Source organism: Equus quagga, chromosome 14, assembly GCF_021613505.1.
Source record: "Equus quagga isolate Etosha38 chromosome 14, UCLA_HA_Equagga_1.0, whole genome shotgun sequence".
NCBI lineage: Eukaryota > Metazoa > Chordata > Mammalia > Perissodactyla > Equidae > Equus > Equus quagga.
This window is the reverse complement of record NC_060280.1, coordinates 22,085,107-22,112,691: the sequence shown is the minus strand read 5'-3', so window position 1 is coordinate 22,112,691 and position 27,585 is coordinate 22,085,107. Positions and strand designations below refer to the sequence as shown.

General features: G+C 39.5%; 2 protein-coding genes across 2 annotated transcripts; both read left to right on the top strand.

Annotated features, from left to right (window-relative positions):
• Nucleotides 1-1,778: 1,778 nt before the first annotated feature.
• LOC124225446 (olfactory receptor 2AG2-like) lies at nt 1,779-2,729 on the top strand. The gene has a single exon (XM_046638122.1). It carries the CDS (start codon nt 1,779-1,781, stop codon nt 2,727-2,729), a length of 951 nt encoding a protein of 316 aa, XP_046494078.1.
• Nucleotides 2,730-19,421: 16,692 nt separating this feature from the next.
• On the top strand, nt 19,422-20,372 carry LOC124225147 (olfactory receptor 2AG1-like). Its single transcript, XM_046637611.1, has one exon. The coding sequence runs from the start codon at nt 19,422-19,424 to the stop codon at nt 20,370-20,372; it is 951 nt and encodes a 316-aa protein (XP_046493567.1).
• Nucleotides 20,373-27,585: the final 7,213 nt, after the last annotated feature.

The following is a 27,585-nucleotide window of genomic DNA, read 5'->3' as shown; positions in this document are numbered from 1 at the left end:
CACAACATAGCAAAAATTAAACAAATTGAATGCTGTTGGAAAAGTTCTATCTTCCTTCCCCTTTTGTATGGGAACATCACTGACCTTCAAACAACTCCCAGGGCAGTCTGCATGGTCAGGTAGCTGGACTTCTCACCACCTGAGGTAAGGACTTTGTCTGTTTTTCAGGGAAGTGCGCAGCCTCTAGGAATGCTGAGTTGAGAAACAGAGCCCAAAGCAGACCCTGAGACTCAAGTTACTCTGTCTCGAGCTTCTCTAGCACTTTGGGCTCTATACCCATCCCAATTCTCTCTATTCTTGGTGTTCTAAACATGAAGAGGAATTAATAAGGATGATGAAATGGTCTGTGCTACATTCCAGGCCTGTGTATCTGCTTCCTGGTGGAAGTATTAATACCTGTCCTTAGACTCCAGTGGGCTTTTCTGGCCTCTGATAAGGCATTTGTGCACCAATCTGGTGGTAAATGCCTCCAAAGGGCCATCTAAGAGCAGATGATATGCCTGTCATACGCTCTAATATATTTTTACCATTAAAATCCTGTGGAACCATAAGAGACCAATAGAAACCAGTGAAATTTCAAAATATAGAAGCCACAATATAGGGAAATGATTTAGAGAAAGATGCTTCACTTACAGATTCTATAACACATATTCAGAGTTGGCTTTATCTATCCAGTACCCATGATGCACGACACTGATATTTGTCAATCTCAGGTCCCTGTCTCTTCTGGCTTCTCTCTGGGATTGGGTACCTCGCTCCAACAGCAGCTTGCAGAACAAGAGCCCTTTCTCCTTGTCCCTGTGTCCCTTCAACCCAGTGTGGATACTCTGTCCCTGCAGGAAGGAGAGTTGAAATCTGGGTCAGCTGCTGGAGAGGGAACATAGGATTATAGAGCCTAAATTTAGATTCAACACATGCTCTTCTATTGCCTAAACATTTCACCATTTCCGTCAAACAGAAACACTCTGATCTTTCTGGGCAGGGCCTCATCTGCTATATTTCTGAGTCCTGCCAAGCTCACATTTTATTATAATCAGTTTAAAGAAACAAAAAAACTACGTTTGTATTGATCCTGAAGGTCTATCTCTAAAAGCAACACCATGTCAAACACACCGCCTCCTAGTCTCAGACAGTCTAGAATCCCTTCTCTCTCAGGCACATGGAGAGTGTGGGGCTGGTCCAGAGAGGCGACTAAGATGGACACACTTTAGGTCTTCCAATGAGGCTTGTGTCTACAGCCTGGAGTGCTGCAAACAAATGTGGGCACAAGTTATACGGAAAAAGAAGTGGAATGTCTTACTGAAATCACATTTCTGTACCTATTTTAGAATTTCCTATTAAGAATAGGTCTATGCAGAACACTGGCTATTTAAATCATTAGTCAAACATTAGTCTTAAAAGATAGGTACAAAATTAATCAAGGGCATGGGTGCCAGAACATTGCTTTACTCTTAGGAGAGACATGATTTCATCTTCCCGAAAAATGACATTCAGGTTTGATGTCCTGAATAGTATTTTCATGTAGTCATCTCTTAATGTGTAGCTATTACTATAATGCTTGTTCTCCGTTTAGATGGTTTTTGCATCGAGATACAATTAAAAGAGTCAGAAACTCAGAGATCAAGAGTTCAAGTCAGTTAGTGGTGGGAAGGGCCTCACCTCATCTGATGCATATTGCCATCCTCAGGGGCCTCTGATATTGTGAAACTAGGGGACCATCTTAGCAAAACTTCATGGAGAATCCATTTGGTTCCAGGCAAGTAAAGACACAACATAGAATGGAGCGCTGGAATTCCACCCGGGGAAGTGGCTTCATATTGACGGGGATTCTGAATGACAGTGGTTCTCCTGAGCTGCTGTGTGCCACAGTCGCAGTCCTGTACATGTTGGCCCTGACTAGCAATGGCCTGCTGCTCCTGGTCATCACAATGGATGCCCAACTCCGTGTGCCCATGTACCTCTTGCTCAGGCAGCTCTCGCTGATGGACCTCCTCTTCACATCTGTTGTCACTCCCAAGGCCATCGTGGATTTTCTGCGTGTTGAAAACACCATCTCCTTTGGGGGCTGTGCCCTTCAGATGTTCCTGGCATTGATGCTGGGCGGTGCAGAGGACCTCCTACTGGCCTTCATGGCCTATGACAGGTATGTGGCCATTTGCCATCCTCTGAACTACATGGTCCTCATGAGGCCCAGGATCTGCTGGCTCATGGCGGCCACATCCTGGATCCTGGCATCCCTCAGTGCTTTAGGACATACTTTGTATACTATGCACTTCCCTTTCTGTGCATCCCGGAAGATCAGGCACCTGCTCTGTGAGATCCCACCTCTGCTGAAGTTGGCCTGTGCAGACACCTCTAGATATGAGTTCCTGGTTTATGTGACAGGTGTTACTTTCCTGTTGTTCCCTCTTTCTGTCATTGCTGCCTCCTATACACTAATCCTACTTACTGTGTTCCACATGCCCTCAAATGAGGGGCGGCAGAAAGCCCTCATCACCTGCTCTTCCCACCTGACTGTGGTTGGGATGTTCTATGGAGCTGCCATGTTAATGTATGTCCTGCCCAGTTCCCTCCACAGCCCCAAGCAGGACAACATCATCTCTGTTTTCTACACAATTGTCACCCCAGCCCTGAACCCCCTCATCTACAGCCTCAGGAATAAGGAGGTCATGGGGGCCTTGAGAAGAGTCTTGGCAAAGAACGTGCTCCTGACGTATTCTAACATCTAAGGAGGATTCGTGGCTTGACTCTCACCATTTCTTCTTCAAATCAAAATGCTATACACAACTGGTCTGTACATGACACTCTGCTGAGATGATACAAACCCTTCAAAAAATTTATTTTTAGGTTCTTCCTTGTAGTTGTGAGCATAGAGACCTTAAGCTGCACTCACATGGGACACATCACTCTGTCCTTGGAGGTCCATGTTGTGAAAGAACTAGAATGGAATGCATGGGAGTGCATCACTTTCACATAATTACCAAGTAGAGATAGTAGGGGCCTAATTTTGCATTTCAATCCAAGCAACAGTGAAAAACAGCAATAAGTTTAAGCTGACCAAACTCCAATTGCCTTTTAACATCAGAGGAGGACCGGTCTCAGTTGACCTAGATTCTTAGACAATTATTAGAGGAAGATCCTTAGAAGATATGTTGGTCTTCTTGTTTATTAGGGAAATGATTTTTTGAGCAAATTAATAGGACAGAATAATAGATTTGTGACTGTATTTGTCCTCCAGGCTTAAGAATCAGTCCATATTAAATACATAAATAAAGATGACACCTATGTTGAGATAGTGGTAAAGGCCAATAGCGCATTTTTATATTGCCTAAAATTAAAACTAAAATAGAGAAATGAATAAAAGAGAATGTAAAGGACCTAAATTTGAAGTGATGATTAGGGACACAACAACAGTGAGGGACAACTGTTGTGTGTACTGCTTGAATCTTTAAAAAATGTGACCTTAGATGTCCAAAAACACATTATGAAACATCAAAACCATTGCAAGGAGCTTATGTTCTTGAGGTGAGCACATGTATATGTCAGTGTCCACAGGAAAGGTGGGGTAAAATATATAATTCACTTTCTAGAAAACTCAATTATGCGAGGATTGAATAAGAAAATAAATGTCAGGTGCTTAGACCAGAGGCTGGCAAATGGTGCTTAAAACCTGCTGACTACTATATGAATAAACAGTAAATAGTCTTGAAAAACAATTTTTTTATTGAAGTATAATTGGCATATAACATTATATTGGTTTCAAGTGTACAACATAATGATATGATATTTGTGTATATTGCAAAATGATGACCACAGTAAGTATAGTTAACATCCGTCACCACACATATTTACAAAATTTTTTTCTTTTGATGGGAACTTTTAAGCTCTACTGTCTTAACAACTGTCAAATATGTAATACAATATTATTAACTATAGTCACCATGCATATATTATATCCCCCTGACTTATTTATTTTATAATTGGAAGGAAAAAGCTTAACTTTAAATGACTAGATAATTTTCCATCATGTGAGTCCTCTGTGATATAGTTAGGCATTTACTTACATTTACTTTCGTTCCTCCCAATTTTTCTATGAGAGGGTTTGATTTTATCCTAGGTCAAATTTCTGGAAGGGGAATTAGGGGGCCATAGGCAATGACACTATTTAAAATTCTTGTTACGAAGAGTCAAATTGCTTTCCAGAAAGTTAGAAACATTTTGCATTCTGGGAGCATTATGTGGGAGTACCTGCCCCACTAGACTCTTTCTAGTCCTGTCTTATCATATGACCTCTCTTTGCCAGTTTATTAAGCGTATTAATGAAATGTAGCAGATGTTTTCATTTATACTACTTTTTTTATTTTAGCCTAGTGATTTTCTATAGTTCTTTACAGATGAAGATCATGCACTGTTTGACAGTTATATGTGGCAACATTTATTTTCACTTTATATTTTGGTACTAGTAGGATTTGTTGGATAGGAAGTGTTACGGTATTTATGTAGTTACATATTATATCCATTTCTTCCTTTGTATTTTTCAGGCAATTGTAGCCTTATAATTCCCATTTTTAGTTCAGAAAACTATCTTTATATACTTCTTTTAGATTTTCTTAGTAATTTAGCAATAAGTGATATTTATATTTATTTATAAAAATATAATTTGTAATTTATAAAAATATAAAAATAACTTTTAAATCTCTCTACAATTTATTTTCATATATGATATATGGTGAGGCTTTAAGTTAATTGTTTCCAAATAGTTGATTTCCTATTAGCATTCTTAATAATCCTTCCATATTATTTATTTATTATGATTATTTTTACAATCACTTGACTATATACTGTCTTCTTATAAATATTTATAAGAATGGCAATAGGCTGTATTTCTGGGCTTGTTTCTCTAGTTCTAGTGGTCTATTAAGACTCTTTCTGCCATTTTCTTCTCACCAACTTTTCCTTAAGTTTTATCATTGACTTATGCTTCCTGGAACTTTTGAATCATCTGCTATATGCCCCCCAAAAATCCCATTGGTATATTCATTGTGATTCTATTTAACTCATAAATTGATCTGGAAATTTTGACTCTTTGCAATCCTCAGTCTTACTTTCCAGGAACATAGTATCCTATTGCACCACCCTAATACAATCTGTTTGCTACTCTTTGAAAACACCATTTTACACCTTCACTCAGCTTACGACCTTGCATTATATACCCTTGAGAAAAGAGGAGTCCTATAGGACTTCTTCATCTTCCACTACCAAACTTACTGTGTCTTTTAAAAGAGCCCATCAGAGACCAAAACTTCCACTAGTATTCTTGATACTTAGCTCTCTTATTTCTCAAAGAAATTGATCTTGGATTTGCATGCTTCTCCTCTGCATCACCTCCATCTCTAGTGGAACATTGCTATAGGTTACACACATGCTCTCGTATCTCTCATCTTAAAGAACACTTCCATGAACCATAACCCCCCCCCCCCCCCGCACATATACTCTCTTTCTCTTGAAAGATTTGTCTATACTCATATTTTCCACACCATTTTCTACCATTTATGACTCACACTACTGTAATCCGTCTCCCTCCTTGCCCCTCGCACTGCAGTTGTGCTTGTCAAAGTCAGCAATAATATTAATATTGCAAATTCAATATCAATTCTATGTCTCCATCCTACTCAAACTTTCAGCCACATTTAACACAATTGGCCACTCTTTCCTTCTTGAAATGCCTTCTTTCTCTGACTTCCAGGCCACCACACACACTAGATTTTCCAAGTACTCCACTGGACTCAGTCTTCACTTGGTGCACTCTTCCTCTTCAACATGACATCTAAATATTGAATTGCCTCATAGCTCCATTGCAAGCCTCCTTTTCTTCTCAGTCAGCACTTTCTGCCTTGGTTATTTCATCGTCTCATGAGTTTAAATTCCAACTATTGATTCTTTTTATTTTATGGTGAGGAAGTTTGGCCGTGAGCTTATATCTGTGACAATCTTCCTCTACTTTGTATGTTGGTGGCCACCACAGCATGGCTTGATGAATTCTGTCAGTTTTCACAGGGGACTGAAATCTGCAAACCCAGGCTGCCAAAGCAGAGCATGCTGAACTTAACCATTATGCCACCAGGCTGGCCTCTCATCTACTGCATTTTGACTCCGAGTGATGTGGCCCCTTCTGAAGCCCAAACTCATCTAGATAACTGTTGATGGGACCTTTCTGCCTCGATGACTAATAAGCATTTCACATTTGCTCCTAAACGGAATGCTTGATTCATTCCCCTAAAATTTCTTCTTCCCATAATTTTTCTCATTTTAAAAAACAGCATTATCATCTGCACACTTACTCAAGCTAAAAATTTATATATAATCTTTGTTTCTTCTTTTTTGCCTTACTGCTCCCAAACAAGAAGGCCCTTTAAACTCTGCCTCTCCAACATAGTTCAAATCCTTTTAGTTCCTTCCATCTTAATTACTACTACTGAGTAAAATTGCTAAATCTACTCACCCAGTTGAACTTCTGGTACAAACTCCTATGCTAGGATTGAGACCGACACTAGAGTCTAGTCGTGACTTTGAAACCAGACTGCCCGGGTCTAACTCTCAGCTCTGCTTTCTTCTAACTGTGAGACTTTGACAAGACACTTTAACTCTCCTTTCCTCAAATTTTTATCTGTAAAGTGGGGTTAAAAATAGTACCTATCTGAGTTAGGACCAAGATGACGGCGTGAGTAGTCTTCTTTGTCTCTCCCCCTTCGATTCTACAACTAATTGGACGTTCATCGCTTCACAAAGGATATCCATATAGCATCTCAGGATGCCTGAGAGACCCGTGCTGCTATACATTGGAAGGCAGACAGACTTCACCCCAGGAGGAAGTGGAGATAGGTGGAAACTCTCCGACCCCCACCCCTAACAGCCTAGTACCTGCAAGCGGCTCTCTTCCAGCGGACGACCCCAGAACATTGCCACACACCAAGGGCAGGAGGGTGCGCACACCAGAGGAGCGATGGTGGAAACAGGTGACCACAGCCCTACCTAAGCCCCCCACGATTACACCTAAGCCCAGGGAGAAACTCCAGAGTTCCGCACCGGAGGCGGCAGGGAAAACTTCTACTCGCCATTAGCAGAGAGGCCCCACCCAGCATCCACAATGCCGGGAGGCTCCCGCAGAGAATCCTGAATGGGGCAGCTGCCCGCCAGCTGCCGCCGCTGGTCTCACAGACTGCAGCTGTCACCTGGGGGGCTCGGGGCAACCGGAGATCTCCTGGGAGAGGACTGGGGCTGGGTGGAATTCCAGCGGCTGGCTCCCCGGCCCAGGGGGAATCTTCAGGCTTCCGTCCCAGCAGCAGGCAAAGCCTCTACCCGCCATTAGCGGAGAGGCCCTTCCCAGCATCCAGAACACTGGGAGGCTCCCAGAGTGAATCCCAAACAGGGCGGCAGCCCGCCAGCTGCCACTGCCGGCCCCCCAGACTGCAGCTGTCACCCAGTCGGGGCATGGGGCTACTGGAGATCTCCTGGGAGAGGACTGGGGCTGGGTGGAGTTACAGTGGCCAGATCCATGGCCCAGGGGGAAACTTCAGGCTTCTGCCCCAGCAGCAGGCAAGGCCTCTACCCGCTATTAGCGGAGAGACCCCGCCCAGTATTCAGAACACCGGGAGGGTCCCGAAGAGGAGAATCCCAGGCAGGGCAGCAGCTGGCCAGCCACCACTGAGCTCACGGTCTCTGGTTGTCCCCCAGACAGGGCAAGGGGCTCCCAGAGATCCTGGGGGAGAGGACTGGGGCTGAGTGGAGTTCCAGCAGCTTGGCTTCATGGCCCAGGGGGAAACACTACAGTCTCACAGCAGCCTCAGTGAAAACCTCTGCACAGCACTAGTAGAGACCCCTCACCCAGCAAACACAAGGCTGGAAGACCCTGGAACAAAAGTAGCATAGCTAGGTGAGCTAACCACAGACTGCAGAAGATGCCCATAGCTCTGCTGTGACCTATAGTGGACAAGTGAGATTTTGTGGGCACCGACAGTGACAGAGCTGCAAATATAGGTGATCCTGCCCCTGGCCACTGGGAAAGCCTATAATACTGCTGCAGACCCTAAGGAAGGAGCACGTCTAGGTGGTCTGCAAAAGTAGGCACCAGCAGCCTGAAGCCCCCTTGTGACTGCCCCCACAGCTGAAGAGGGACTCCACAGGACCACTGTGACTATGAGGAGGGACCCAGGCCCAGTTAGCAACAGCTGATAGGGTTCCTGGTTGGTGCAGTATAAACAGCTGTTCCCCCACCACACCAGTAGAAACAAGTGCAAGCAGTAACTAAACTCTATCTCTATGTGGAGGCACAAATCTACACCATCAAGCAATATGAAAAAATATATTAAATCTCCAGAACAGAAGGAAAATGAGAAATACCCATAAAACAATCCCAAAGACAATGAAATATATAACATAAATGATGATGATTTCAAAACAGCCATCATTAAAAAACTCAATGAGTTAAAAGAGAATTCAGATAGACAACTCAACGAGCTCAGGAGCTATGTCACACAAGAGTTTGATACTATAAAGAAGAACCAAACAGAAATACTGGAAATGGAGAACACAATAGAGGAGATTAAGAAAAATCTAGATGCACTGAACAGTAGGGCTGATAATATGGAGGAAAGAATTAGCAATTTGGAAGATAGGAATATAGAAATTCTGCAGGCAGAGGAGGAGAGAGAACTAAGACTAAAAAGAAATGAAGAAACTCTCCGAGAATTATCTGACTCAATTAGGAGATGCAATGTAAGGATTATAGGTATACCAGAGGGAGAAGAGAAGGAGAAGGGGGCAGAAAGCCTATTCAAAGAAATAATGGCTGAGAACTTCCCAAATGTGGTGAGAGAGATGGATCTTCAGGTGACAGAAGCCAATAGATCTCCAAACTTTATTAATGCAAGAAGACCAACCCCAAGGCATATAGTAGTGAAGCTAGCAAAAGTCAATGACAAGGAGAAAATACTAAGGGCAGCCAGGCAGAAGAAAATAACCTACAAAGGAACCCCCATAAGGCTATCAGCAGATTTCTCAGCAGAAACTTTACAGGTTAGAAGAGAGTGGAATGATATATTCAAAACTCTGAAAGACAAAAACCTGCAGCCAAGAATACTCTACCCAACGAAAATATCCTTTAAATACAATGGAGAAATAAAAACTTTCCCAGGTAAACAAAAATTAAGGGAGTTCATTGCCACAAAACCTCCTCTTCAAGAAATGCTCAGGAAAACCCTCATACCTGAAAAATCAAAAAAAGGAAAGGGGCTACAAAACCAAGAGCAAAGGAGATAAGTAGAAGGACAATAACAGAAAGTAGCAGCTCTCCATCAGAACAGGTTAGCAAAAGTCAAATAAAACATTAAAGATTAAAGGAAGGGAAACACCAAGAATAAATATAACCCTGTCATTTTAACAACAAACTCACAACACAAGAAAGAAGGGGGAAAAATAATCTGACAATAACAACCTAGAAGGGGAAGAGAAAAGGGATAGAAGGTTTTAATTTAAGGAAATAAGAGGCTATCAGAAAATGGACTATCTCATCTATGAGATGTTCTATACTAACCATATGGTAACCACTAAACAAATAACAAGAACAAAGACACAAATTACAAATAAGAAGACACCCAGTACAGAAATTTACATACCTGAATTAGTAATCCAAAAACCATGGGACGAGAAACAAAGGAAATGCAAGAGAACCGGAAAACAAGAGATAAAATGGCAGCAGTAGGCCCCCACATTTCAATAATCACTCTAAATGTAAATGGATTGAACTCTTCAACCAAAAGACACAGAGTGGCAGGATGGATCAAAGAACAAGACCCAACAATGTGATGCCTCCAGGAAACACACCTCAGCCCCAAAGACAAACACAGACTCAGAGTGAAGGAATGGAAGACAATACTCCAAGCTAATAATGAACAAAAGAAAGCAGGTGTCGCTATACTAATATAGACAAAGTAGACTTCAAAGCAAAACAGATAAAGAAAGACAAAGAGGGACAGTACATAATGATAAAAGGGACACTCCACCAAGATGACATAACACTTATAAATATATATGCACCCAACACAGGAGCACCAAAATTTGTAAAGCAACTCTTAACAGAACTAAAAGGAGACATCAACAACAATACAATAATAGTAGGGGATCTCAACACACCATTAACACCAATGGATAGATCACCCAGACAGAAAATAAACAAGGAAATTATAGCATTAAATGAAAAATTAGACCAGATGGACTTAATAGATATATATAGAACAATTCATCCAAAAACAGCAGGTTACACATTCTTCTCAAGTGCACATGGAACATTCTCAAGGATAGACCATATCTTGGGAAACAAAGCAAGCATCAATAAATACAAGAGAGTTGAAATAATATCAAGCATCTTTTCTGATCATAATGCTATGAAACTAGAAATCAACTACAAGAATAAAGCAGGGAAAGGTGCAAAAATGTGGAGACTAAACAACATGCTACTGAACAAACGATGGATTATTGAAGAAATTAAAGAAGAAATCAAATATTATCTGGAGACAAATGAAAATTAAAACACTCCATACCAACTCATTTGGGACACAGCAAAAGCAGTCCTAAGAGGGAAATTCGTTGAAATACAGGCTCACCTCAATAAACAAGAAAAATCTCACATAAGCAACCTTCAACGACACCTAACAGAATTAGAAAAAGAAGAACAAACAAAGCCCAAAGTCAGTAGAAGGAGAGAAATAATAAAAATTAGAGCAGAAATAAACGATATTGAAACAAAAAAGACAGTAGAAAGGATCAACAAAACAAAGAGTTGGTTCTTCAAAAAAATTAACAAAATCGACAAACCCTTAGCCAGACTCACTAAGAAAAGAAGAGAGAAATCTCAAATAAATAAAATTAGGAATTAGAGAGGAGAAATTACAACAGATATGAAAGAAATACAAGGGATCATAAGAGAATGCTATGAAAACTATATGCCAACAAATTGAACAACCTAGAAGAAATGTACAAATTCCTAGACTCTTACAACCTACCCAAACTGAATTAGGAAGAAATCAAGAATCTGAATAGACCAATCACAAGTAAAGAAATAGAAACAGCAATCAAAAACCACTCCAAAAATAAGAGTCCAGGACCAGATGGCTTCTCTGCAGAATTCTACCAAACATTCAAAGAAGATTTAATACCTATCCTTCTCAAACTGTTCCAGAAAATTGAGGAAGATGGAGCACTCCCTAACACATTCTATGAAGCCAACATCACTCTGATCCACAAACCTGACAAGGACAACACAAAGAAGGAAAACTACAAGCCGATATCACTGATGAACATAGATGCAAACATCCTCATCAAAATTCTGGCAAACCAAATACAGCAATACATTAAAAAGATTATACACCATGATCAAGTGGGATTTATACCAGGGACACAGGAATGGTTCAACATCCGCAAGTCAATCAACGTGATACACTACATTAACAAAATGAGAAACAAAAACCACATGATCATCTCAATAGATGCAGAGAAAGCATTCGACAAGATCCAACATCCATTTATGATAAAAACCCTCAATAAAATGGGTATAGAAGGAAAGTACCTCAACATAATAAAGGCCGTATATGACAAACCCATAGCCAACATCATATTCAATGGACAAAAACTGAAAGCCATCCCTCTGAGAACAGAAACAAGACAAGGGTGCCCACTTTCACCACTCCTATTCAACATAGTACTGGAGGTGTTGGTCAGAGAAATTCGGCAGGAAAAAGAAATAAAAGGAATCCAAATAGGCAATGAAGAAGTAAAACTCTTGCTGTTTGCAGACGACATGATCTTATATATAGAAAACCCCAAAGAATCGATAGGAAAACTATTAGAAACAATCAACAGCTACAGCAAAGTTGCAGGAATAAAATCAACATACATATATCAGTAGCATTTCTATACACTAACAATAAATTAACAGAAAAAGAACTTAAGAACTCAATCCCATTCACAATTGCAATGAAAAGGATAAAACACCTTGGGATAAATTTAATCAAGGAAGTGAAAGATTTATACAATGAAAACTACAAGACTTTCTTGAAAGAAATTGATGACGACATAAAGAGATGGAAAGACATTCCATGCACATGGATTGGAAGAATAAATGTAGTTAAAATGTCCATACTACCTAAAGCAATCTACATATTCAACACTATCCCAATCAGAATCCCAATGACATTCTTTACAGAAATTGAACAAAGAATCCTAAAATTCGTATGGGGCAACAAAAGACCGCAAATTGCTAAAGCAATCCTGAGTAAGAAAAACAAAGCTGGAGGCATCCCAATCCCTGATTTCAAAACATACTACAAACCTACAGTAATCAAAACAGCATGGTACTGGTACAAAAACAGGTCCACAGATCAATGGAACAGAATTGAAAGCCCAGAAATAAAACCACACATCTATGGACAGCTAATCTTCGACAAAGGAGTTGAGGGCCTACAATGGAGAAAAGAAAGTCTCTTCAACAAATGGTGCTGGGAAAACTGGACAGCCACAAGTAAAAGATTGAAAATTGACCATTCTTTTTCACCATTCACAAAAATAAACTCAAAATGGATCAAAGACCTAAAGATTAGGCCTGAAACAATAAGTCTTCTAGAAGAGAATATAGGCAGTACACTCTTTGACATCAGTTTCAAAAGAATCTTTTCAGACACCATAACTCCTCAGATGAGGGAAACAATAGAAAGAATAAACAAATGGGACTTCATCAGACTAAAGAGCTTCTTCAAGGCAAGGGAAAACAGGATTGAAACAAAAAAACAGCCCACTAATTGGAAAAAAATATTTACAAGCTACTTATCCGACAAGGGTTAACCTCCATAATATATAAAGAACTCACACAGCTCAACAACAAAAAAACAAGCAACCTGATCAAAAAATGGGCAGAGGACATGAACAGACATTTCTCCAAAGAAGATATAAGGATGGCCAATAGACACATGAAAAGATGCTCATCATCACTAATCATTAGGGAAATGCAAATCAAAACTACACTAAGATATCACCTTCACCAGTTAGATTGGCAAAAATATCCAAAACCAAGAGTGACAAATGTTGGAGGGGTTGTGGAGAAAAAGGAACCCTCATACACCATTGGTGGGAATGTAAACTGGTGCAGCCACTATGGAAAACAATATGGAGATTTCTCAAAAAGTTAAAAATAGCAATACCTTATGACCCAGCCATCCCACTGCTGGGAATCTATCCTAAGAACCTGAAATCAGCAATTCCAAGAGTCCCCTGCACCCCTATGTTCATCACCGCATTATTTACAATAGCCTAGACGTGGAACCAACCTAAGTGCCCAGCAAGCGATGATTGGATAAAGAAGATATGGTATATATACACAATGGAATACTACTCAGCCATAAAAAAGGACAAAATCTTCCCATTCGCATCAACATGGATGGACCTTGAGGGTATTATGTTAAGTGGAATAAGCCAGACAGAGAAAGACAAACTCTATATGACTCCACTCATAGGTGGAAGTTAACATATAGACAAGGAGAACTGATCGGTGATTACCAGGGAAAAGCGTGGGGCGGGGGGGGAGGGCACAAGGGTGAAGTGGTGTTCCCACAACATGACTAACAATAATGTACATCTGAAATCTCACAAGGTTGTTATCTATCATAACCTTAATAAAAAAAATAAATTAAAAAAATAGTACCTATCTCATAGAGTCATTGCAAGGTTTAAATGAGTTTATGTATGTAAAGTGCTTACACAGTGCCTAGGATGTAGTAAGCTCTCAGTAAGTATTTTTTTCTCACAGTCATCAATTCTGCTGAAACTCTTGAGTGGCACAATCCAGGCCAGTCATTTGGTCTTTAAATGTCATATGGAAACACAGTTGGTCACAGGTTGATTCTCCAGAAGCACACGTTGAAGTGGGATTTAAGATGTGTGTGAGATGTTTACTAGAGATTAACATCTGTGAAAGAAGGGAGAGGAAACAGGATTGGGCACAGGAAAAGCAGAAATTACAATGCAGGCTCCACAAAGTTTGGCCAACCTGGTGGAATGCTCTGGAGTGAGAATTGCCAGTCAGAGTTGTCCTGCACCAGGCTAAATTTGCTGGGATTTTCTGATATTCCCACCTAGATTGGTCACGGGATACTGATTGCCCCAGAAAGGTGAGATTTGAAAGGAGATGCTCTCTGCAGTTCAGACACGTCCCAAGAGTTGGAAGCTGTCTGCTGAGCACACTCCCAACAGTTGTGTGCTTCCTTAAAAGAGGAGCTGGGCAGCACATCTTTCTGTCTCTCACATTATTTGGTAGACCCACCCAGGATTTTGTAATTTTCTAGGAGAATGTACCATTATTTGACCTTGCTACTTACTATTAATTAAAGATGCAGACTTTTTTTTGAGGAAGATTTGCCCTGAGCTAACATCCGTGCCAATCTTCCTCTACTCTCTATACGGGTCTGGTTGCCACCATAGCATGGCTGATGAGTGGTGTGAGTCCATGCCGAGGATCTGATCTGTGAACTCGGGCCGCCAAAGTGGAGTGCACCGAACTTAACCACTACACCACGGGGCTGGTCCCAAGGTGGAGACTTTTGTAGTTGTATCTTAGTTTGTGGTCTTGTGTCCTATGGGTTGCAAATAATTTCTCAGTAAATTAGTAAATAGTAAAAAATATAAACCACTAACCACAAGGGTTGTGATTTATTGTCCACTGGGACTTCAATCAATTTTGTATTCAACTTGACAATCTTATTTTTAACATTTAAAAATGCCTTTACTGATGCAATATATAAATCCCTGTTCCTCATACTTTTTGAATCAGTTTTGACATCTTGCAAAAGTTAATAAATATGTCATTCTATATTTATATGCATTATATTTTTAGCTTTTTTGAAAAAATTGTACTTTGATATGAGCAAAGGAAGAAGAAATAAAGACAGAGGTTTGTGATTCACCTGTCAGACAAAGAAAATGAGTGTTTACATATTGTGTAAAATGATAAATGTGAATTTTAATATCGTTGCCTATAATGGTCAATGAGCACAAAAGGGCTTAAGATTGGAAAGCTACATTTTAGTGAAATATAACAAATGTTTATAACTCACATATTTCAAAAAATTTTAGAGCAGTTTTGTAAGAATACTTCCATCATTGCTAACTAGACAGGACTTAATTGTCATTAATATTTTTAGTCTCTTGGACTCTAAGTGTTTGTGATTGTGTGTGTGTGTGTTTGTGTGTGTGTCCCTAGATGACTTTCTGACTTGAATTGTATCTTTTTCTTTATTGCATAAATAATCCCACTTACTTCCCAAAACCCTTTTTTTAAAAAAATGCTAATTGGGAAGACTTGCAATTTAAAGCTTCAGGCAATATTCCCTTCATTTTTAATCAGAATTTAAAGAGCCTATGTTTTACAGCTTAATAAAAGCAAAATGAGAGTAATCTGAGAATGCAAAATGGTTCAGTCATTATAGAAAACAGTTTGTCAGTTTCTTATCAACTTAAACATACACTTACCATACAACTGAGCAAATTCACTCTGAGGTATTTACCCAAGAGAATAGAAAATTTACGTTCAATCAAAAACATATTCATGAATGTTTATAAAGCCTTTTTTTGCAATCAACAAACCTGGAAACATCACAAACGTCCTTCAACTGGCGAATGGATAAATGAGCTATATATCCATACAACTGGATACTACTCAGTAATCAATGGAAACAGACTACTAATAGACACAAGAATAGGATTAATCTCAAACATATTATGCTAAGTTAAAGGGGCTAGACTCAAAATTACGTCATTTATATGATGTTCTTGAAAAGGTGAAAAAAATGACAGTAAACAGACCAGACAGTGGGCAGGGGCTTGGGTGAGGGCAGGAGATGATTACAAAAGGGCATCAGAGAATGTGTGGGTGGATGAAATTTCTATATCTTGATTTTAGTAGTGGCTATATGACTATATACATTTGTCAAACTTGCAGAACTGTATATGAAAAAAGGTGAATTTTACTGTATGCAAATTATAGCTTAATAAAAAATTTTTAAAATAGGAAATAATCATTTTAATAAATTAATATGAGGCTTTTAATATTATGTTTCTACAGCTTTCTTTAAGTACCCATAGAAAAATTTCATTTCTGTCTTGTTATTTTTTAAAAGAATTTTAGTTTATACTTTTTTAAAGATACAAATATATTTATTCTCATGAATTAAACAGGTCAACTCGTTTATTGAACCAATTTCTGTGTACGCCTTTGCTCCCTGTATTATATATATTCCCTAGACATCACTTTTCATCTTGCTGAAATTATTTTATTGGAGGGTCTTTCAAAATAAATTCTTTAGTTTTTTTATAATTTGTCCTCACTCTTTAATGATGGTTCAGCTATGCATTGAATTCTAGTTGTGCAGTTATATTCCATCAGCACTTTTGAAGGTTTTCTTCCTTGCTCTATTACTGTCATTGAAAAGTCCACTATCATCTCATTGTCTTTACCTAGTGGGTAATCTGTCCTTTACCTCTGGGAGCATTTAACAGTTTTCATTAACATTGACATTCTACAGCTTCAGTACAATGTGTATTTCTTTTTATTTTTCCTGCTCAATAGTTAGAAAATTGTCCACTTTCTTCAAAAATCACTGGTGGCAGACAACAGTAACTCCAAGACACACAAACTCATGCACAGGATGCAGTGGATTGCCAAAGATCAGTGAATAAAATCTTGTAATTATAGACTCTACAGAGCACAGTCATATTGAACTGGAAATAGTCCAAGCTAAGAGGATCCTAAAGGAACCGGAGGGAGGGAAGTGGGAAACAGGGTCCCACAGATACCACAAAACCCACCGTAAGATCTGGGGCAGATGGATGACCATGAAAAGGGTGCTTGCTTCCTGGTCTATTAGTCACCAGTCTAGAAATTTGCCATCAGTACCTCCCTTAGAGTGAAATAGAAAACTAGAGTCTATAAGCTCATTTAGTGAGAGAAGAAAGCAGGGATATCAGGCCAGGAAATATGCCCAAGAGGACTCATTAACATCCTATTCCTGGACCAGCGTTTCCCTGGGAGACCATTTCAGCTGAGAAGATAAGTGCCTCTGAACTTAGAGAGGAATAAAGTACAAAGGGTGGGGTCACAGGATGAGAAGACAGAGTAGCCTCCCTCAGGAGAGGGCCCTGGTTCACTCTTGCCCCAGGGACAGTGAGGACAGGCAGGGCAGGGTCTCCCTTGGGCAGCTCTTCCAATATCTACTTCTTCCAGATTCCTGCTGCTTTCATCTTTGCTCCCAGGACCTAGCAAGAGGAAATGAATGTCTGAGCATCTGGACCCAAGAGCGCAGTCTGACAACTGCTCCAGAGCTAGATGGGCTCCCTCCCAAGGAAACTGTGTGACAGAAACAGTTTCTCCTAATTCTCCTAAGGTGGGAGAACAGGAAACCATCTTCTTGCTCCAAAGAAAGGACCCACGGACTGTATTATCTCTCTATGTGTCTACTGCATCTCCAGAGAACACCTGCAGAGGAAAAGAAAGAGCAGGCGGGGCCCTGACACCTACCTTAGTCAGACTCCCCAGACTCTTAACTCAACTTAGCAAAAAGTAACCAAATTGGATACTGCTGGAAAAGTTCTATCTTCCTTCCCCATTTCCACAGGCACATCCTTGACCCTCACACAACCCCCAGGGCAGTCTGCATGGTCAGGGAGCTGGGCTTCTCATCACCTCAGGTAAGGACTTTGTCTTCCTTTTAGGGAAGTGTGCAGCCTCTAGGAATGCTGAGTTGAGAAACAGAGCCCAAAGCAGATCCTAAGACTCAAGCTACAGAGTCTTCCAGGTTCTCTAGTGCTTTGGGCTTTAGACTCCTCCCAATTCCCTCTATTCTTGGTGTTTTAAGCACGAAGAGAAATCAGGGAGAATGATGAACGTATCTGGGCTACATCCCAGGCCTGCTTATTTGTTTCCTGGTGGAAGTAGCAGTGCTTGCCTTTAGACTCCCATGGGCTTTGCTGGCCTCTGATAAGGCATTTTTGCAACTATATGATAATAAATGTCTCCAAAGTGCCATCTAAGAGCAGATGATACAGCTGTCATATGCTCTAATATCTTTTTACCGTTAAAATCCTGTGGCCTCAGAAGAGATTAGTAGAAACCAGTGAAATGCAAAAATATAGAAGCCACAACATAGGGAAATGATTTAGAGAAAGATGCTTCACTTACAGACTCCCTAACACATGTTCAGAGTTGGCTTTATCAGTCCCGTACCCATGATGCATGACACTGATTTCTGTCCATCTCAGGTCCCTTGTTTCTTCTGGCTTCTCTCTGGTATTGGATACCACACTTCAATAGAGGCTTCCAGAACAGGGACTCTTTCTCCCTGTCCCTGTGACCCTTCAACCCAGTGTGGATACTCTGGCCCTGCAAGAGGGAGAAGGTGCAAGAGAGAGAAGGTAGGATTATTGAGGCTAATTACAACATACAGCACATGCTCTTTGTTGCCTACAACTTTCACCATTTCTCCCAAACACAAACACTCTGCTCCTTCTGGTAAGGGCCTTGGCTGCTACTTTTCTGAGTCCTGCCAAGTTCATATTTTACCATGACCTGTTAAAAAGAAAAACAAAAAACAGAAAACTATGCTTGCCATTTATCCTGAAGGTTTGCCTCTAAAAGCAACATCATGTCAAACATACCGTCTCCTAGTCTCAGACAGTCTAGAATCCCTTCTCTCTCAGGCACATGGAGAGTGTGGGGCTGGTCCAGAGAGGCGACTAAGATGGACACACTTTAGGTCCTCCAACGAGACTTGTGTCTACAGCCTGGAGTGCTGCAAACAAATGTAGGCATAAGTTATATGGTAAAAGAAGTGGAATGTCTTACTGAAATCACATTTCTGTACTTGTTTTAGAATTTCATATTAAAAATAGGTCTATGCAGAACACTAACTGGCTATTTAAATCATTAGTCAAATATTAGTCTTAAAAGATAGATTCAAAAGTAATCAAGATCAAGGGTGCCAGAACACTGCTTTACTCTTAGGAGAGACATGATTTCATCTTCCCGAAAAATGACATTCAGGTTTGATGTCCTGAATAGTATTTTCATGTAGTCATCTCTTAATGTGTAGCTATTACTATAATGCTTGTTCTCTATTTAGATGGTTTTTGCACCGAGATACAATTAAAAGAGTCAGAAACTCAGAGATCAAAGTTCAAGTCAGTTAGCCGTGGGAAGCACAACACCTCATCTGATGCATGTTGCCATCCTCGGGGGCCTCTGATATTACAAAACTAGGGGACCATCTTAGCAAAACCTCACGGAGAATCCATTTGGTTCCAGGCAAGTAAAGACACAACATAGAATGGAGCGCTGGAATTCCACCCAGGGAAGTGGCTTCATATTGACGGGGATTCTGAATGACAGTGGTTCTCCTGAGCTGCTGTGTGCCACAATCACAGTCCTGTACATGTTGGCCCTGACTAGCAATGGCCTGCTGCTCCTGGTCATCACAATGGATGCCCGACTCCATGTGCCCATGTACCTCCTGCTCAGGCAGCTCTCGCTGATGGACCTCCTCTTCACATCTGTTGTCACTCCCAAGGCCATCGTGGATTTTCTGCGTGGTGAAAACACCATCTCCTTTGGGGGCTGTGCCCTTCAGATGTTCCTGGCATTGATGCTGGGCGGTGCAGAGGACCTCCTACTGGCCTTCATGGCCTATGACAGGTATGTGGCCATTTGCCATCCTCTGAACTACATGGTCCTTATGAGGCCCAGGGTCGGCCGGCTTATGATGGCCACATCCTGGATCCTGGCATCCCTCAGTGCCCTTGCATATACCTGGTATGCCATGCACTATCCCTTTTGCAAAGCCCGGAAGATCAGGCACCTGCTCTGTGAGATCCCGCCTCTGCTGAAGTTGGCCTGTGCAGATACCTCCAGATATGAACTCACAGTGTATGTGATGGGTGTCACCTTCCTGATGCCCCCTCTTGTTGCTATCCTTGCCTCCTACACACTAATCCTATTTACTGTGCTCCATATGCCCTCAAATGACGGGCGGCAGAAAGCCCTCATCACCTGCTCTTCCCACCTGACCGTGGATGGGATGTTCTATGGAGCTGCCACATTCATGTATGTCCAGCCCAGTTCCCTCCACAGCCCCAAGCAGGACAACATCATCTCTGTTTTCTACACAATTGTCACCCCAGCCCTGAACCCTCTCATCTACAGCCTCAGGAATGAGGAGGTCATGGGGGCCTTGAGGAGGGTCCTGGGGAAATACATGCTGCCGACACAGTCTACCATCTAGGAGGAGCTTATGGCTTCCCTCAAAATTCATTCCTCCTCAACATCAGGAGTTTTCTGCTAAGAGTCAAATACTCAGAGTATAAACACCATATTGCAGAATATATCTTTTGGTAGAAAAATGAAGGAATGTACCTTGACTTGTCAAATGATCTTTTAATTCTTCTTTCCAGGGGGTAATTTATAAGGTACGATTCATACTCTATTTAAAATTTACTCTCTATTTGCCCTAGTGGCTTCTGAGTTAAACGGGATTAGGGATTTTCACCAGCTTGGGACCTGACCTCTGACTTTTGGAGTCCAATTGGACAAACATGAGACCAAAGAAAAGAGAGTTTCAAGTGGGAGGCCTAAGCAAGGCCCATACATCAGAGGAGGGGACTTCTATTCACATAGCGTAGCACAAATTCTATGCTAAGTGACCTCGTTAAAAGATCAGGACCAATCTGGTTTTATGCCCAAACTAGTAGCATCACGTTCACTCCTTTTTGTAACCATCACCCATTATGGAAACTGCCCCACCTGGATACCCAGTAAGTGTTTTTCGTGTGTGGGGTTTTTTGTTTGTTTATTTGTTTTTGACGTGGGAATATTTTATACTGCCTAAAATTCAGTTGCTACTGAAATGAATAAAATAGAAAATTAAGGCATCTCATAAGTAAGATCCATGGTAAACAACTATGCTTCTTCCTTGTCAACAGATAAACACACAAACAAAACAAAACTGGTTTCCCATTATTTCCAGGCTGTCTTCACACGTCCCTACAATTGCAAAGGGATCATATGATTGCTATGTGTGGATGTGTGAATCTGTGGATGTGTATTTGTGCTGAGAAAGGAGAGGACAACACATAAATTCGTTTTCTAGTAGCTTAAATATGCTGTTCTACTACCATTTGTTTACAAGTCTGGAAATATTTAAACAAAAGCTGGAAGTTGTCTTGAAGCTTCAGAAGATTATGGTTCATCAGAGTGGCACTATTTTAGGGAATGCTTCTTTTTCTGGAAATTGGCTAACACTTTTTCTCTTTTTTTTCAAAAGTAAAACCGCACTGTTTCTTCTTTGACACTAAAAGAAGTTATTTTTAAAAAATTAATAAGATTAAGAATTCTAGAAATGGACAACAACCAACTAAATTCTCCTTACCCAGGGATAACCACTACACATATTTAGATGTGTTTCCTTCCTTTTTTAGTGCAGGCATGTATTTCACTGAGTTGATGTGTACATGTAGGATAGAGATTTTTTTTACTTATTAATGTATAGTGAATCTTTCCCATATTATATGGTGACATATAGAGCAGTGACACAGAGCCTGGGGTCAGTTGTCAGAGTATTGAGATTTGAATTCAATACACCCCCACTTACTTATCTAACTTTGAGGATGTTACTCAGCCTCTCTGTACCTAATTCTGTACATCTATAAACTGTAAATTGGCAGTAATAGTAGGACCTACTTTATAGTTGTTGTTGTTGTGAGGATTAAATAAAAGTTAGTAAATACAAATTTAAGTGTAAATATAAGTGTAGTAAATATAAGTGCTTTAGAAGAGCACCTGACGTATAACGAGTACTTAATAAATCTTAACTCCCACTTGAACAAGTAGCCTTCAAAATACTTTCACACGGTGACAATATTACATTATGTGGATGCTTTGTAATAGAATTGGCTATTTCATCACCATTATACGTTTAACATTGGTGGTGGGTTTGTGTAAAAACAACCATCTTGATCTCTTGTGTGTGACTGATTTTTTCCCCTCAGAATGAGTTCTCATGAATGGGATTAGTAAAACCAAGGTCAAAATCTATTTAACATTCTCAATATAAAAATACAAGTTGATTTTTTTTAAACGTTAAACCTTTTGGATTTTTACCAGCAACATATGTGTACTTAATCCACCACACATTTTTGCATGTTAATTTTAACGTATAAATATCTTTACTAATTTATTAGGTATAATATTTAAATGTACTATTTTAATTTTCATAAATTAACTTTTTTTTTTCTTATTGAGTTGTTGGAATTCCTTACAGATTAGGGATACTGATAATTTGTTTTATTTGTGTTAATGACTCTTTTTCCAATTTGTTATTTGACCTTTTGTGTCTCCATGGCAAAAATGTTTAGACTGAGAGGTATTAAAATTATTTGCATAGTGAAATTTATCCATCTTTTCTTTTCTGTTTTCTTTCAGTGATTTTACTGTTAGGATGTAATTTTTCACTTTCTCTTTACTAAACAATTTATAAATTTTATTTTTTCTTAATCATTTCATAATTTGCGTTTAACTTTTTAAATTAATTTCTAATTTATCTTGATATAGTGATGTTTTAACTGTTTTCTAAGTTGTCACTTTCCTAGCAGTATTTTACAGTGATCTTTCCGTTTTCCACTAATTTCTTCTATTTCTTTTATCACATTTTGTGTTCTCATAAATGTGGTATTAAGCTACATTTCTTGGCTATCTCTTCAGTTCAGCTTAATTCTCTTCTTGACGCTTTCTGAAGATATTTGATTCTCTCATCCACATGTTAAAAACTTATCAATAATTTGATTATCAATATATTCAACTTCTAAATTAATTTGTCATTTGGGCATTTTTTGCAGTGCTCAGCTATGCCTTCCAGAACACAGTGTACTGCTACACTTCCCAAACCCAGTCTCGATTCCTTTCTCGGAATGATGATTTCACACATTCAGTCTGGGCTGAGGATTTTACCCCATATTTCACTTGGAACAGAAAGTGAAGTGTAGGGCAAGAAGGGGAAGGGGAGGTGAAAAAGAGCAGCCCCCATCTTCCCATCTTCACCTGCCTGTATGTGTCTGCACATTCACATCTTGTTTTGCCCTTTTACAACTGTCTATCCAAGGGTGACCCCTCCACTAGTAATTTGGATCCCAATCTCACTCACCTACCAAAGATTTTGCTCCTGCAGAGTCTCTTTAATTTCTTTGATCAGAATCTCTTTAGTCATTTTCTCCCTCTCTTCTGGATCATAACCATAAGGATACAAATATGCTCTGATTATCCCATCATAAAAATCCATTTCCATGACTCCACATGCCCTTCAGATACTGACCCATTTTTTTTTCAGCTTCTCTTCAGAGAAAAAAAATCTCAAATGGTATGTCTATGTCCACTTTCTTCTCTGCTCATTTTCTATTCGTATTTTAATCCACAGCCAATCAAGCTCTGGTCTCTTTCCATGGACCTGTTCTTCGTCAAAATCATCACTGATGCTCCAAATAAAATGCTAATTTCTGTTCCCTCTTCCTTCAACCATTCAGCAACATTGGCACAGTTGACCACTCCCTTCCTCTTGAAATTGGTTCTTATCTTGGCTTCTAGATACCAACCACTCTTAGCTTTCCTCCTTCCTCCTTTAACTCTTTTCACCTTATGGAATCCCCTTCTCTTTCTGAATTTGGAAGTTCCCCACGGTACTAATGTGAACTTCTTTTTCTTCTCATTCCATAATTTCTTCCTGAATAATTTCATCTAGTTGCATAGGTTTAAAAGCACATGACTGCTTCCATAAACCACAGACTCATATATCTAATTACCTACTTGCTATGTCTAGTAGGAATTTCAACTAAATCCAAAACGTAAATCTTGATTAGTCCTCCTGATAATCTGTTCTACCCTCATTCTTTTTCATCTAAATCAATAACATCATCCTTTACACAACTGATCAAACTAAAACTTAAATATAAATATTGTTTTCTCTTTTTGCTTTACTGCCCTGTCAAGTAAATCTTGTTGGCTTCATCTATACAGTACACTCCAAATCCATCACACAGTCCAAAATTGTTCCTGCTTTAGGTTCAATTAGTAGCTATTTTCCTAGCCTATGATGTTTTTTCTGTCAAATCTGCTTGGCTTAGTAGGGACGTTAGTAGGTCCCATCTTAAAAATGTTAACTTCTCGAAGAGGTTACCAAGCTAAGTGGCATGAACCTAAAGCGAATAGCATTATCACACGCTGTGTTTTGTCTCCATTGTGCTTATCATTATGTGAAACTTTCTTATTTATACTTTAGTTTACTTGCTTACTCTCTGTCTCCACCTTCCAAAATGAAAGCTCCATGAGAGCATGAACTATGCTATGTGTGTCTCATAGCTTCTTCTCCATAAAATCTAGGAAAGTATATAACAGTCTCTACAATAACAATGTGAAAAAGTGCATGCATGTGTATATCTTCACTGAAGGAAAAGAGGAATATGCTACGTTCTTAGGTGAAAAGATTTAATATTTTAATTTGAATACCTTAACTTTTGCTAAATATTCTATAAATTCAATGTAATAACCATCAAAATTCTAATGGCATTTTGAAAAGTGGGTTTTGGGGCTGGCCTGTTGGCCCAGAGGTCAAGTTCGCATGCTCTGCTTCAGCAGCCTGGGGTTCGCCGGTTGGGATCCCGGGTGCCGACCTATGCACCGCTTATCAAGGCATGCTGTGGCAGGCGAGCCACATATAAAGTAGAGGAAGATGGACACAGATATTAGCTCAGGGGCAACCTTCCTCAGCAAAAAAGAGAAGAATTGGCGGCAGATGTAAGCTCAGGGCTAATCTTCCTCACACACACAAAAAAAATGTAGATTTCAACAAACCGAGGAGTAGAAAGCTTATAAACTATCAAGAAAATTGTGAAATAGAAAGAAAATAAAACTTATGCCCTACCAGCTAAAGCTACAGTAATTGAAATGCAGCTAAACAAGTGCAATAATTGACAAATATGCCAATATGTGTACTGAAATTTAGTATATATTGTGGCAGCATTTGAAATTAAGGGAAAAAGAATGACTTAACATGGCTAAATATTTAGAAAAAAAATGTACCATACTATCTCACATACACAAATTCTTGCAAAAAAAAATTTCAGATATTTTAGGGATCCAGTGGTTAAAAACAAAATCCAGTGTCAGACTGCCTACCTCAGATTCATGTCCCACTTGTTTCCCAGCATTGACATGGGGCCTTCTAATTGAGTTTCAATGAATGGAATGTGAGCAGATGTGATGTGCTCCTTCTAAGCTACAAAACTGTTCAGTGAACAACTTTTGTCTTCATCTCATGGATATTTGCATGCAGGACGACCTTGAAAACGTCAAATGGCAGAGCTCTCCAGCTTGGGCCCATGTATTTGCCACTCCATCCCTCAACTAGAATTTAATGTTAGTATAAAAATAAACTTCTACCCTCTAAGCCACTGAGATTTCAGATTTATCTGTTAAGAGTTGGGGGTCAGCAAACATGTCCCTGGGGCTACATCTGAACTGCCTGCTTTTACAAATAAAGTTTTATTGTAACACATTTATTTTTGTATTATCTATGACTGTTTTCCTGCTACAGTGGCAGTGGTGGGTAGTTGTGATGGGGACAGCATGGCCCCAAAAGCCTAATGTTTATTATCTGGTCCTGTATAGAAAAAGTTTTCTGATCTTTATGTTAGAGCAACTAGTGTTACCTTATGTAAAGAAAAACTAGAACTAGTACTAGAACATAACACAGAAGACAATTTTTATTACTTTAGGAGTGAGAAAAGCCTGTCTTAGTAAAAACGAAAATCTGTGTACTCCCCCTAGTTTATTCTCTGCCTTCCTGACTCTTGCCCCCACCACACCTTTACCTGGTTACCTCTTTCATCCTTCAGTTTTAACTTAAAAGTCACCTCCTCAGGAAGGCACTCTGTATGTTTTCTAAAAATCTGTAACTATGTGATTTCATTATTCTGCCCTAGCAATTTTTGCAAAGTTCAATACCGAACTGGCAAATTCAATAGCCTTTTACCAAGACATAAAACTCCGAGACATTTGAGAAATCTTTCCTGGAGGGCCTCTCTTCTCACCACTTCTGACACACCCTTTCTCAGTTTCTCCTTCTCTTTCTCTGATTCTGAATGCTCTGGGCTTGACTGGTTATTCTTCATCCACCTTGAAATGTTGGTAACTCCACGGTTCTGTCTTTGATTCTTTCCCGCTGTCTTTCTCTAAAACCTGGTCTCATCCAGGATTGCACGTCAGAGTTACCCTGGGATACCTTTGCAGAACATATGTAGTGCCTCCATCTTTGCTCCCCTTATGGTCTGAGTAGGACTAGGTACATGCATTTTAATATAACTCTCTCAAGACTGCAAGGCGTACAATTGGTGTTCTGGTTTAAACCTTTGGCATGCATCCTTGGGTGTGTCAAACTTCACTCGCATTTATTTGCAGTAAACTTCTAAATCTATTTCTCCAGTCCATATTTCTCTATTAAACTCCAGCTTTATTCATCCATTCAAAATGACGTTTCTTGAGCAACAGCAATGGCTAGGCACTTTATTACAATTGATAATACAGAGATCAACAAGCAGTCGGTCTTTACGCCATGGTATTTAAAGTCTAATGGAGGAGTCAGACATTAAGCAAATAATCATACAATTCATTTATGTAAAAGCCATCTCATTGCCTAAAAAGCAGTGTACAATTTTTGGTGTACTTAAGAATCACCTGGGGCTTGTTACAAATGAGATCGACTGTCCTAATCCATGCTGTACTGAGAAATATTTTCAAACAGCAACTCAGAGACCATTTCAAATCATGATAGCAAAACTGTGGTCTACATTATAAATGTCTTACCACCAAGGCATAAAATGGTGTTCCAGCCTTCCTTTTCTTACCTTCATCCTCATTTTCCATCACTGTCCAATAAATCCCCAATGTTCAGCATTTTTAGAATTACATGATGGGCAAATTCTTTAGGATTGACTTCGAAGCATTTCTCAATCTAGACTCTTTGTCTTACTTTTCAGCTTTATATCTAACTATTTTCCTGATGTTACACATACTTTTAGAAAAATTCTACCATTTGTTGTTCCTTAACTGTGCTTTATTTTAAATTTCAGAAAGTGTTAAATTTAGAGTTTAAGGTCATGTTAGAAATAAACACTAGGAAGACTTTAATTTTTATGTCTATATCCCCAGCTTCTAGACATGTACCTGGGGTATATTATATATAATATATAATGAATATATTATATTCACAATATTTTATATATATTATTATATAATATATTATTATATTATATATTATTATGTGTATTCATCAAATGTATTTTGAATATATATTTGATGAATACATGCAAAAATGAAGGAAATGTTCCATTTGCCAGAAATGTAATCTCGTATTTGTGACACTTTTATTTGTTTATTTGGTTCTTGGTTTGTTT

What these genes read in the sequence shown, in the direction of transcription:
- LOC124225446 (XM_046638122.1), top strand. Translation starts at nt 1,779, where the DNA reads ATGGAGCGCTGGAATTCCACCCGGGGAAGTGGCTTCATATTGACGGGG.
- LOC124225147 (XM_046637611.1), top strand. Translation starts at nt 19,422, where the DNA reads ATGGAGCGCTGGAATTCCACCCAGGGAAGTGGCTTCATATTGACGGGG.